We start from the raw sequence: 13174 nt of genomic DNA, 5'->3' as shown, positions 1-13174 counted from the left end.
AGACCACAAGACTGAAATACAGGAGCAGAATCAGGCCATTCAGCCTATCAAGTCTGCTCCATCTCTCAATCAAGGTTGATATGTTTTGCAACCCCATCCTTCTGGCTTTGCCCCAACCCTCAATCCCCTTATTCAAGAGCCTATCTCTGTCTTAAATACATTCAAAGACTTGGTCTCCACAGCCTTCAAGGCCAATGTGTTCCACAGATTCACCAATCTCTTTAACCAAGTTTTTGGTCTTAACATCACATTATGTGACTTACATCAAAGTTCAGTTGTCTATGCTGAAGCATGACAAAAATGCAAGTCTGCTCTTAAAACAATTAAGAATACAACTCTCTCGTTTAAAATAATGAGAGAAGTTAATTCTTATTTGCTGGATTTGCATTGAAGAAAACACTTACGTAATTATTAAAGGTCAAACTTTTATAGAAGGAATTTTTAAAAAAGGATAAAAAAAATACTTTTGGAGTTTCAACATCGTTTAGGCCCCAAGGAGGCGTTTACCAACAAAACAGAATGCATCCAATGATACTCATTGGTAGGAATTATTTCAATCTTCAAGTTTTACCTAAATTTGAGTAAGAAGACGATTCGATTACAAAATACAACTACATGAGGAAACGGTATGGATTTTTTGTTTGTAAAACCAGGTCTTTGGATGGCTATCAACAACAACTTCTCCGCAATCCGCAAGCACACCTTCACCCTCAGGCCACCAAAAAAAACTCCACTGATTTCCAAGAAGCAGCTACCTTACGGTTTTTTACATTTTTACAAATGCCTGTAATAGACTCTGGGTGTTATCTCTTGGCCCAGTCTACATCAAAATTTAAGTACCATTTGGTATACCACTACTGGAATATTTTAGTTTGGTTGCCCGATCAATTTAAGTCGTTCATCATCCGAAGTTCAGAAATGGAAACGAAAGCAAACACACTGATGGAACAAGACGTTTTATTCGGGACCGCTCGAGATTTTTGCCGTCATCCGCACCCTATAAATTGAAGACGTTTCCCCATGAATTTTGAAAGATATTTTAAGCAAATGCAGACGCTGTACTAAAATACCAAACAAGACCGTTGCTAAACCAGCAAAAAAAAACTCACTTCGCCCAACAACGTCCACCCCACAGCTCCCTAAACCGGAGTAGGCTCCCGAAGGACGCAGTGGGCCGTTGTACCGGGTACCGATTCCGGGATTTTAACCCGATCACAATCGCACTCCAGGCCCAACAACGTTAAGCCTCATTCAGCAGGCTCCGAGCAGCGACAACCAAACATGCTTCACTCAGTCCCGCGCCCGCCACCCCCATTGGCCTATTCACATCACTCCGCAGCTTCGAACTGACCTAGGCCATCACTACTCGTCGATACGAACGTCAATCATGCATAGGTCCCACCCCATCCACTCGCCGTTAACAGGCTAGGTTGCGCGGCAGCCGCACTCTGACGGCTTTATGTTGGTGCGCACGCGTTATGCGGTGTTGGGCTGGTGGGATCCACCATCTAATCGAGTTCCCGGATTGTGGCCCAGACAATGGTGGCCGAGGTTTCAGGTAAAAATCAGCACAAAGATTGGGAGAGGAGTAATTGAGATTGAAGTCCCTAGAACTCAAAGGGGACGGAATGACTAACCGCTAGGCGGGGTATGGTGCCTGCTGGCGGGAGTTATAGCTGAAATAGTTCGCGGATCTTTCTCGGCCTCTTTAAAAAAAATGGCGCTCCCAGCACGTCAGTACCTTTGAGAAATCGGTGCGTTCTGGCGGCTCGAACTGGAGGCTGCGGTCACTGGACAGAGCATTCGCCTGTTGGGGGCAGAGCATCCCCCAGCACTGCACGCCGTAGCAACAAGCCACGCAGTCGGTGTCCCAGGTTAAATAAAGGTCCCGCTGTCTCCGTGTTCGTGCCCCCACTCCCCAACTCTTTCCATCTCGTTGCAGCCGAGCTGATGCCGGTGTGAAAGGACAGCTGCTAGTCCTGCCCTTGTAGTAGAAGCATTCGAAGTTTTGAAGATGAGTGCGGCTGGCTCCACGATTAAAATGTGTGATAACTGTGGTTACAGAGGGCCCGCAGCGAAAAGGGAACAGAAAACACAGCCACTTATTCGGGAGCGCCCGAGAGCCGACATCCCAGCCATTGAGATACATTTTGTTTCTGTTACCCGTTGAGTTGCCTATTTGTGCGAAGTGATGGGTAAACTCAATTAGTTTTTGCTTTGAAGGCCTATACTTCGGAATTAACATCGTGCGAGTATGACCCACTGAAAGGATGCAGAAGGAAAGGAAGCCACTTGGCCCATCGTGTCACTTGTTTTACGACTCTCCTGCCTTTTCCCCATAACCCTACCAATCTTCCATTTTCTGATCGCTTTATGCTATTACTGAATCTCCCACCACTGTATTACCATAGAAAATTTGGATAATAATACAACAGTAATTCAATTTGCATATAGGCTGGGTGACCCTGACTAGTACTAAAATTATGGAGGGATCATTCTTTGGAATGTATGCAAGACTTTTTTGTGTAGCAGTGTTTAGCAATCATTGTAAATGAACCTCTGTGAAACAAGCCATACAATTGTAGACTTTGAGGTTGTAGACATGCATGCCAAGCTGCTGGGTTTGATTGCAAACACGTTGTCACTCTACTCAGTAACATCATCAGTGCACTTCTGGTGATGTAGATTTTTATGTCAAGTTCGAACGTGATGTATTCAATCAGTTATTGAGAGCTTGCGGAGACAAGGGCTGAGTGGTTTGATCATTGAATTAGTAACCCAGAGACACACATAATGTTTTTGGGACCCAGGTTTGAATCTACCTAGGCAAATCAATGTTAATTCGGTTTTCAGAATCTGGATTTAGAGGCCATTGTCATAAAACCCATTTGGTTCACTTTAGGGAAAGAAAACTACCATCCTCCTTTAATCGGCTTACACATGACTCCAGACCCACAGCAATGTAGTTGACCTTTACCTGCCTTCGGAAATGGTTTAGCAAGCTTGAAAAAAAGAAGTAAAGTCCTCCTGACCAATGCATGAAATCACATCTTGTAAGCAATATTTCAAACTGCAACATCAGCAAATCAACAGGAAAGACTCAACAGAAGTAGTAGCACACCGGTACACAGTCAGAAGGAACTTATGCCGGGAGTCTTCAACAGTGACTCTACACTCCATGAGGTGTCATGGCTTCAGGTCAAATGTAGGCAATCCTGCTGATTTACTAGGAGCAGCATCAGGCAAACCTAAAACTGAAGTGCCCACCTGCTGAAGGCACAAAGTAGGACAACATGCATGGGAAATTCCATAAACAGGAAGTGATAAGCAGAGCTAAGCAGTTCCATAACCAGTGAATCAGATCTAACCACTGCAGTCCCGCAGCACCTGTTTGTGAATGGTGGTAGACAATTAAACAACTCACTGGAGGAAGTGCCTGCACAAACATCCTATTACCATCCACAATGATAGGGAAGCATTGCACATCAGTGCAAAAGATAAGCTGCAACATTTGCAACAATTTTCGGCCAGAAATGCCAAGTGGCTGAATCATCCTCGCCTCCTTCAGAGTTCCCTGACATCACAGATGCCAGTCTTCAGCCAATTTGATTCACTTCATTGATATCAGGAAACAGTTAGAGGCACAGGATACTCCCAAAAAACTGGACCTTGTCAACATTCTGGCAATAGAACTGAAGACTTGTGCTCTTGAGCTTGCTGCAATCATAGCCAAGCTGTTCTTGGTATAGCTACATCTACCCAGCAATGTGCAAAATTGTCCAGATATGTCCAGTGCACAAAAAGCATGATAAATCCAACCTGCCGAATACTACCTCGTCAGGAAAGTGATAGAATGTGCAATCACAAGTGCTATCAAGCAGTACGCCCTTAGTAAAAGCCTTTTCATTGACATTCAGTTTAGGTTCCAGCAGCCCCATTTAGCTCTTGACCTCTTTACAGCCTTGGTCCAAACATAGAGAAAGGAGCTGAATTCCAGAGGTGAAATGAGAGTGGTTGCATATGACCAAGTGTGGCATCAAATAGCCCTAGCAAAACGAGTCTGAGGGAATTTGGGGAAGGCTCTTTGGTTGGAGTCATACCTGGCACAAAGAAAGATGATTGTGGTAGTTCAAAATCCATCATTTCAGTTCCAGGACATCCTTTCAGGAGTTCCTTAATGTAGTGTCCTTGACTCAACCATCTTCAGTTGATTCATCAACGACCTTCCCTCCATCATCAGGTGAGAAGCAGGGGTGTTTGCTGATGACTGCACAATATATGGCACCATTTGCAATTTCTCTGAAATTGAAGCAGTTTGTGTCCAAATGCAGCAAGACTTGGACAATATCCAGGTTTGGGCTGATAAGTGGCAAGTAACATTTTGGGCTATGAAAAGCCAGGCAATGACCATCTCCAGCAAAAGAGAATCTACCCATTGCCACATGACTTGTAATGACATTGCCATCACTAAATTGACCATGGCTCCTTAGCGCCTTTGAAACCCATGACTAAGTCCACTCAAGTCCATGAGTGGCAAATGCATGGGAACACCACCACGTGCAAGTCCGTCCAAGCCACTTACCATTCTGACTTGGAAACATATTGCTGTTCCTTCACTTTGGATAGTCAAAATCCTGGAATTCCCTCCTTAAGGGCATTGTGGATCAACCGTCACATGGACTGCAGCAGCTCAGGAAGGCAGCTCACGGTCACCTTCTGGAGGGCACCTAGGGATGAGCAGTAAATGGTGGCCAGCCATCAATGCCCACATCCATGTGTGAATTTAAAAAAAATAAAAGCCCCTGCTATCAACAACCTGGGAATTGCCTTTGACCAGAACTGAACTAGCCATATAAGCACTGTGGCTACAAGCACAAGTCAGAGGCTATGAATCTTGCAGCATCTAACTCACCTGACTGTCAAAGCTGGTTCCCTGTCTGTAAAGCACAAGTCAGGAGTATGATGGAATACCCTACATTTGCCTGGATGTGTGCAGCTCCAAAAACACTTGAAGATTGATCTCAGTAAGGACAAAGCAGCCCACTTGTTCGCTAACAATCCACAAACATTCTCTCCCTTCACTAGCAAAGCTCAGTTGCGGTAGTGTTTGCCATCTACCTGGTGCACTGGCAAAAATTCTCCATTTGGATGGCACCTTCCAAATCCATTAGCCTATCGTCTAGAAGGTCAACAGCAGTGGATAATTAGAAACTCCAGCATGTAAGTTTCCTTGCAACCGACTCCCCACCCAGATTTGGAAATGTTTCACAGTTCCTTCAGCACTGCTGTATCAAAATCCTGGAACTGCTGCAGTTCAAGGAGGCAGCTCACCATCGCCTTCTCATGGGAAACTAGGGATGGTAATAAATGTTGGCCAAGCCAGTGATGTCCACATCTCGTGAATGAATTTAAAAAAAACTATATGAAACTATGAGGAGTAGGTTAGGAACTATGAGGAGTAGGTTAAAAGGAATAGCTAACACTTTTTTTTAAAGTGATACATAAATCACAACAAAAATGCACAAAAACCCAACAAATGAAGCCTTCCAAAATACACATAAATGGAAACTGCTGGAGAAACTCAATAGGTATAGCGACATCTATTTTGACTCAAAATATTGACTGTTTTCTCTGTACAAATTCTGCCAGATTTGCAGAGTTTCCAGCAATTTCCATTTTTGTTTGTTTCAGATCTCCAGCATCTATGGTTTTCTGTTTTTAATTTGAAGCAAAGTCTTCCAACTTCTGGCCATTAGATTCTATGACAGAGATGTGTAAAGTTGCCAAATATGGGGAGTGAGAGGATTTGTTGTATTTTGGAAGCCTACAATAGACAAGTAAGAATATGTTGAAAGAAAGATAAAATTGAATGAGGAAACTAATTAGAAACATGAAAAAGAACTAAAATTTTCTGCGAACATTTAAAAAGGAAAAGCTAAGAAAGGTAGACTGCAAGAATGTCAGGAGACTTTATAATGGATCAGAAAATGGCAGAGAAACTGAACAACTGTCTGTTGTCATAGAGAAAAATATGAAAGACCTCCCAGAAGTAGCAGAGGATCTATGGAGCCGTATAAATGAGAAACTTCAAGGTATTGATGTTAGTGTTGAAGAGAAAGTACTGGATAAATTAATTGGATTTAAATAGCTTTGTCCCCTAGAATCTGCATCCCAGAGTGTTATGACATGTGGCTGGAGCAGTAGTGGATGTGTGGTGGTCTTACGATATTTTACGGACTCTGAAATGATTTGAAAAGATTTGAAGGCGGCCCATTATTTAAGAGAGAAGGCAGATAGTAAAAACTGAGAAGCAAAGAACTGTTTGCCTAACATCAGTCAGAGGAAAAATTCTGGAATTCATATACAGGCTGTGTTAACAGGGCACTTAGAAAATAAAGGGATAACAAGTTGTAGAGTTGGATGAATACAGCAGGCCATGCAGCATCAGAGGAGCAGGAAAGCTGACGTTTCGAGTCGGACCTTAGGGTCCAGACCTGAAACGTCAGCTTTCCTGCTCCTCTGATGCTGCTTGGCCTGTTGTGTTCATCCACCTCTACACCTTGTTATCTCAGATTCTCCAATAGCATTGGCAGTTCCTGTTATCACTTAGAAAATAAAGTTAGGATTGGACAGAGTCAACGTTGTGACATGTTATATTTATATTTTCGGAAAGCTTTTAATATTGTCTAATATAAGAGGTGAAACAAAATTTGACCATTCGGGATAGTGGGAAATATGTCACTGTAGTTTGGGAACAGGTTAATGGATAGAAACCAGAGAGTAGGAATGGATTGGTTATTTTCAGCTTAGCCGTCTGATACTAGTGGGACACCACAAATATCACTGTGTGGCTTCAGCTATTTAAAATTTATAGCAATGAATTGTATGTCAGAAATATATTTCCAAGTTTGCACATGATGCAAAACTACATGGTATGGAGAGTTATGGCAAAGACAGAAAGATGTTTCGAGGGGATTTGGAGAGGCTCACAGATTGTAATCCATCTGCCACATTTTTCTTCATTGTGGAGAAATATGAAACATTATTGGACTTGTGTGGCTGGAAAATGTCAAGGCTATAAAATTATTTGAATTATAGGAGTAAAATTTTAAAATGAAGACTTTGCTGAAGGAAAAAAGATGAAGAAAATTGGCCTGAATCAGTGTACAGACAGCAGAACTTTAACAGGGCTGGTATTTGAGATACCTTCGTACTCTCCTCTTAGACAATTGTGTAGACTGTTTGAAGGATTTTGCAGTTGACTGTTGAGCCATGTGAATAGTCCTTCATGACTGACAAAATGTGGACTGGGTCTTGAACCTTGGGCTTTTAGGTTCAGAAGCATAAGCAGTATCAACTGAACCATTCAGGCTCCTTTTACTCAGTTTTAAATAAAAAAAGGATTGAAACATTTGGTCAGCTTCGAGTGTTGATAATTGGACTCTTGTGGCAGAATAAGATTGGAAGATTTTCATTAATATACTTATTCATGGTATTGGAGTGTCACTGGTTAAATCAGCATATTATTGTCCATTTTTGAGGGCTTTAAGACTCAGCCACATTTACTGTCGGTCTGGAGTCACACGTAGTCCAGACCAGGGGTGAGGATGGCTGTTCCCTCCCTCAAGGGGATTATAGAACAGATGTGATTTTGTGACAACTGCAATGGATTCACGGTCTTCATTAGACTCTTCATTCCAGATTGTTATTGAATTCAAATTCCCCTATCTGCCATGGTGGGATTCGATCCCAGGTCACCAGAACATCACTGTTTTAATAGTTTGGCAATAAAACCACAAATTTAGGAACAGAATTCCATTACCACTTCTCCAGCCTCATTTTCCATTTGGCCCATCAAGTCTGCTCGTAAATCAGTCGTGGCTCTTAATGTTTCTCAGTCATTCTCTTGCTTTCTCCACATAACCTTTGATCCCCTTACTAGTCAAGAAACTATCTATCTCTGTCTTAAAGACACTCAGTGACTTGGCCTTAATACGTTTCTGCAGAAATGAGTTCCATAGATTCACCATCCTCTGGCTGGAAAAATTTCTCCTCATCTCACTTCTAAAGGGCAGCTTCATTTTGAGACTGTCCTGTTGGGTCCTAGTCTCTCCTACTGGTAGAAATGTCTTCTTCATATCCATTCTGTGGGCCTCTCAGTGTTCTGTAAGCCTCAATGCACTCCCCCTTCATCCTTCTGAACTCCATTGAATGCAGGTCTAGAGTGCTGAACTCCTCATATGACAGGCCTTTTGTCTTTGGGATCATTCTTGTGAACTTCCTCTGGATCCCTTCCAAGGCCAACACATCTTTCCTTAGATATAGAACCCAACATTCTATATGCAGTCTGACCAGATCCTTATACAGCCACATCAGTATATCTCAACTCTTGTATTCTAGCCCTCTCAAAGTGAATGCTAACATTGCCATGACCTACCTAACTGCTAACCCCTGTGGAACTAGTCACTGGCTGCCATACTGACCCCTTTATCCTCACTCTTTGCCCTATGCCAGTTAGTGAATCCTCTGACCATGCCAGTATCATCCTCCTAACACCATGGGCTCTTATTCTATTTAGCATCCTCCTGTGCACCTCTTTGTTCACGGCCTTTTAGAAATCCAAATAGATCAAGTCCACAGGCTCTACTTTGTCTAACTTGCTTGTTATCTCCTCAAAGAATTCTAACAGTTTGTTAGCGGCGACCTTACCTTGATGAAGGTGTGCTTCCTCAGTCCTATTTTACCGTGCACTTACTTAATAATTGACTCTACAACTTAACAATGACTGCAATCAGACTAATTGGCCTATCACTTCCTGTCTTCTGCCTCCATTTCTTCTTAAACAGGAGTGTTGCATGAGCCATTTTCTAGTCCTTTGGGGTTCTCCTGAACGCCAGTGATTCCTGAAAGATCACCACCAATGCCATCATAATCTCCTCAGCCATCTCCGTTAAAACGCTTGTGCACAGTCCATCTGGTCTGGGTCATTTATGCACTTTCAGGACTTTCAGCTTACCCAGCTTCTGAAGAAGGGTCTAGCCGGAAACATCAGCCTTCCTGCTCCTCTGATGCTGCTTGGCCTGCTGTGTTCATCCAGATGTATGCCTTGTTATCTCAGGCTCTCCAGCATCTGCAATTCCTACTATCTCTGAAACAACCTCTCCCTTAGTGATGGCCACTGCATTCACCTCTGCCCCATAACACTCTGAAGTTCTGGTTTGCTATTGAAGTCATTTGCAATAAAAACTGATGCAAAGTACCCATTCAGTTCCTCTGCTATTTCTTTGTATCCCAGTATTACTTCTCTGACCTCATTTTCCAATGGTCTAATGTCCATCCTTTACTCTCTCTTACCTTTTAGATATCTCACAAAAACTCTTAAAATATCCTTTTATGTTACTAACTAGCTTACCCTTGTGTTTCATCTTCTTCCCTTTATTGATTTCTTTTTAGTTGTCCTCTGCTAGTCTTTGAAGGCCTTCTAATGGTCATCCTTGTGAACCTCCTTTGTACCCCCTCCAAGGCCAGCACATCCATCCTTGGTTACAGGATCCAATATTCCTGACTTCCTTTGTGAGCCATAGTTACCTTGTCCTCTCTCTAGTATGTTTCTTCCTCCTTAGCATGAATTTTTGCTGTGCCTCCTGAATTATTCCCAGAAGTTCCTGTCATTGCTGCTCCACTATCTTCTTGCTAGGTTACCCTTCCAATTAACTTTTGTCCACACATTGCTCACGTATTTGTCGTTACCTTTATTCAATTGTAATACCATTACATCCTCTCAAACTGCAGGGTGAATTTTATCGTATTATAGTTACTACCCCCTAGGGGTTATTTCACCTTGAGTCCCCTAATCAAGACTGCCTGCGTACACATTACCAAACCCAAAATTACCTTTTCCGAGTAGGCTGTATCTCAAGCTGCTCCAAAAGAGATCATCTCCATGATTTCATTTACTTGGGCTCCTCGAGCAACCAAATTTTCCCAATCTACTTGCGTATTGGAGTCACCACGACTACTATAATAGTACCTTTCTTACATGCTTTTCTGTCTGCTGATTTATTTTCTGCCCCACATACTGACTGCTGCTAGGAGGCCTGTCTGTTATTCCCATCAGGGTTTTGTTTTCTTTTTCATTTCCTCAACTCTACCTACACAGATTCTATGCATTCCGACCCTGTATGGCTTGCTATTGATTTTAATTTACTTTCTTTCTAATAAGGAAACCCTTCCCTGTTGCCCAGCTCCCTGTCCTCTCGACAGGAAGCATATCCTTGGATATTTAGTTCCCAGCCAAGAGACCATGGTAGTGCCCTTACTGCTGGGAGACACGACCCTGGTACAAAGTGTTAGGGGTTGTTGCAGAGGTTTGTAATAACTTCTCTAAACAAATTTTAAAAGTGTCTAAAACTATGTAATATTGATAGTGACTTCAATAGTATGTTAAATGTTATTTGTCCAAAATCACAAATATTTGTTTAATGTCATGTAATTGGGTTTCTTCTATTTTTACAGATAATTAATACATCCTAAATGTCCTCTGGAATTGTCTTTTCTTGGAGAAAACAGATGTGTCTTTTTGATACACGACAGAAACATTTTGTGGTTATTTTTGACATTGATGACAAGATCTGAAAATATACTTTAAGCTTTGAAAAAAAACATGCTCCTAATAAAAATGCTTCATTTGAAGCGAACATGCTGCCCTTTGATGAACTTCTGTCGCCCACGGGCAATGGGCTGTGATTCCTTACTGGATCAGTTAGGCAACTGCGCCAATGAGGACCAAATATTTGATGTTGTAGCGAAGAATAAAGCCAAGCTTTCAGTGGAACATGTCAAGCATGCAATACATCTGCTCTGGCAATTTCAAAAAGAAAGGCCACAAATGCTGAGGACAATAGATATCATTAGAAAACATCCACAGTTCATGGTTCTTCATGCAGTAGCTGAAAACAAGATCGACCTGATGGATGATGATACATTGGTGGACATGTTATACAATGCACTGAGGTAACTAAAGGTACTGAAACCAGTTAAATTCTTGAAAGAGGATAAAGTGCAATTATTTTACACCATTGTTAACCCCTCATAGCATTGTTTTAGTTAATTCAGAGGATGATGGTTTTGCTGGCTCAGCTAGCATTTATTGCCCTAGTTGTCCTTGAGAAGTGTGAATGTGTAAAAGAATCTAAGTGTCTTTGTACATCAGTCAATGAAAATAGATTGGCAGGTGCAGCAAGCAGTCAGGAAGGCAAGTGGAATATTGACTTCATTACAAGAGGAGTTGAGTTCAGAATTAGGGATGTCTTACTGCAGTTATATTGGGCCTTTGTGAGACAAACCCTGAAGTACTGCAGGCAGTTTTGGTCTCCTTGCATACAAAGTGACATAACGGGAGTGCAGTGGAGGTTCATGAAGCTGATATTTTGGATGGCCGGACTGCCCTGTGAAGAGACATAGGTTTGATTGAGTCTGCATTTAGTACAGTTTAGAAGAATAAGACAGGATCCAATTGGAACATGTAAAAATCTATCAAGATAGACAGGCTAAATACAAAAAGGATATTTTCCCTGGTTGGACAGTCTAGAACCAGGCAGAGGTCTCTGTATCAGGGTAGATCATTTATGACTGAGATGAGGAAAAATTGTTCTTAATAGGTAGCAAATCTGGAATTCTCTATCACAGGAAACAGCAAGTACCACTGGAATGACTGGGAGTCAGTGAACAGCACCAGCATGGAATGTCTATCTAAAAACCTACGTAACTTCGGAAAACCATTAGAATCTATAATCTAGCCCTAAACTACCCCTAAGCCATGTCAACTTTTTGTGAAATTAGATGTTTAAAAACATCAAAATATTTTAGAAAGTGGATAACGCATCCATTAAAAGGTCTTGCACACAAGTTGATCATTCCAGACCTGATTCTTAATTTTAGAGACAGCCTTAATACATACAAACCTGATCTATTCATGTTCACTATCATAGCTTTGAACATAATTTAACAGTACAATTTGTCATTTCACTTGAAGGTTGAATGTTGAACCTCATGATTCAATGATACAACAATTTATGGTTGAGGCATCAAGACGGATTGAAAGGTAAACGTAGCTGCTTTTATTCTCTTCATTTATATGTTTAATAATTTTGACAACTGATACCTTTGTTTTTAACTCTTTTTATTCTATTACATTGTGAAATGCTACAGTATTAACAGACCAGATACACTGGGAAGTAATGGCTTAAAATGCAAGTGTGCAACAAAGTACTTCTTAAATGCCTAAAACTTCATCTTTTACTTTAATTAGATGTGACTAAAAATAGAAAGTATTGTGCAGTTTTCTCTTGTTTGATACAGTGTTTACTTTCAGATAATACTTTGTATATTAGTACACCATGTGCCGAATAAGTTAACTGAATACCACCGACAAAGCTTTTGAATTATCCTATTTAAGTGGCATGCCTATTGTAGTAGTGACCATAAACTCCTCACTTTAGTCCCCTGTATAATGTTTCACTTTAAAGTAAATTATTATTTAAAGTCTCTTTCTGCAATTTAAGTCACAGTTCCTGTTTATACACTTTGTCCATTGTCATCACTGTTGGTGGTGACACTGTGGTGTCGGGAGGTTTTCTATAAACCTCAGGACTTGGTTTGAGAGATCGGTTGATTAACTGTGCTCACTACGTCACTCTTACCCTACCTTTGTTGTTGCTGTTCGTTGGCTTGTTTAAGTGCTTATTGCCTCACTCAAATGGCCAAAAGTACTGTTGACATCTACGACTTGAAGGGCAAGAGCAGCAGATACATGAGTACCACTTCCTGCCGGTTCTTTCACTATCATTAGGTCATTCCAGGATTTTGATCCAATAGCCCTGTGAATGTACTTATTCCCCAGGGTTTGTTCTGAAAGCAAGTTTGACACTGCCTTCTTTAGGGAAATTAGGAATGTAGAATTAATGCTGGGCTTGCCTGTGATATCCACATCACAATTTAAAGTATGGTATGTGATATAATTGTAAAGGAGAATATTGATATCATTTCTGTGCCGTGTTCAACAACTCCTCCAAGGCATTTCCCCCCAATAGCATCATCAAAAGGAAGAATAATGTGTAAAATACTGGAGAGAGTGAGGAAAGGAGTTTGATAATAAAGGTAAAGAAAATTTTTT

General features: G+C 41.4%; 2 protein-coding genes across 9 annotated transcripts in view; one reads left to right on the top strand and one right to left on the bottom strand.

The window, feature by feature from the left end:
- ppig (peptidylprolyl isomerase G (cyclophilin G)) overlaps positions 1 to 1797 on the bottom strand; it is a 40831-nt gene extending 39034 nt beyond the window's left edge. For 2 of the 4 annotated variants that reach the window (XM_059647241.1, XM_048535180.2), the window contains exon 1: positions 1110 to 1284. The gene's annotated coding sequence lies outside the window, so the exon portion shown is untranslated. The other 2 variants (XM_048535181.2, XM_048535182.2) reach the window with 2 other exon arrangements.
- fastkd1 (FAST kinase domains 1) overlaps positions 1422 to 13174 on the top strand; it is a 46549-nt gene continuing 34796 nt past the window's right edge. The window contains exons 1-4 of one of the 5 annotated variants that reach the window (XM_059647242.1): positions 1422 to 1558; positions 2903 to 5220; positions 10516 to 11013; positions 12035 to 12103. In XM_059647242.1, the coding sequence (XP_059503225.1) occupies positions 10664 to 11013; positions 12035 to 12103 (419 nt within the window). In that variant the 5' untranslated portion in view covers positions 1422 to 1558; positions 2903 to 5220; positions 10516 to 10663. Of the gene's footprint in view, positions 5221 to 10515; positions 11014 to 12034; positions 12104 to 13174 lie in introns of all 5 variants that reach the window. The other 4 variants (XM_048535186.2, XM_048535187.2, XM_048535188.2 and 1 more) reach the window with 4 other exon arrangements.

The sequence above is a fragment of the Stegostoma tigrinum genome, chromosome 7 (assembly GCF_030684315.1).
Source record: "Stegostoma tigrinum isolate sSteTig4 chromosome 7, sSteTig4.hap1, whole genome shotgun sequence".
Taxonomy (NCBI): domain Eukaryota; kingdom Metazoa; phylum Chordata; class Chondrichthyes; order Orectolobiformes; family Stegostomatidae; genus Stegostoma; species Stegostoma tigrinum.
The sequence above is the reverse complement of the archived record's forward strand: the minus strand, read 5'-3'. Positions and strand labels throughout refer to the sequence as shown.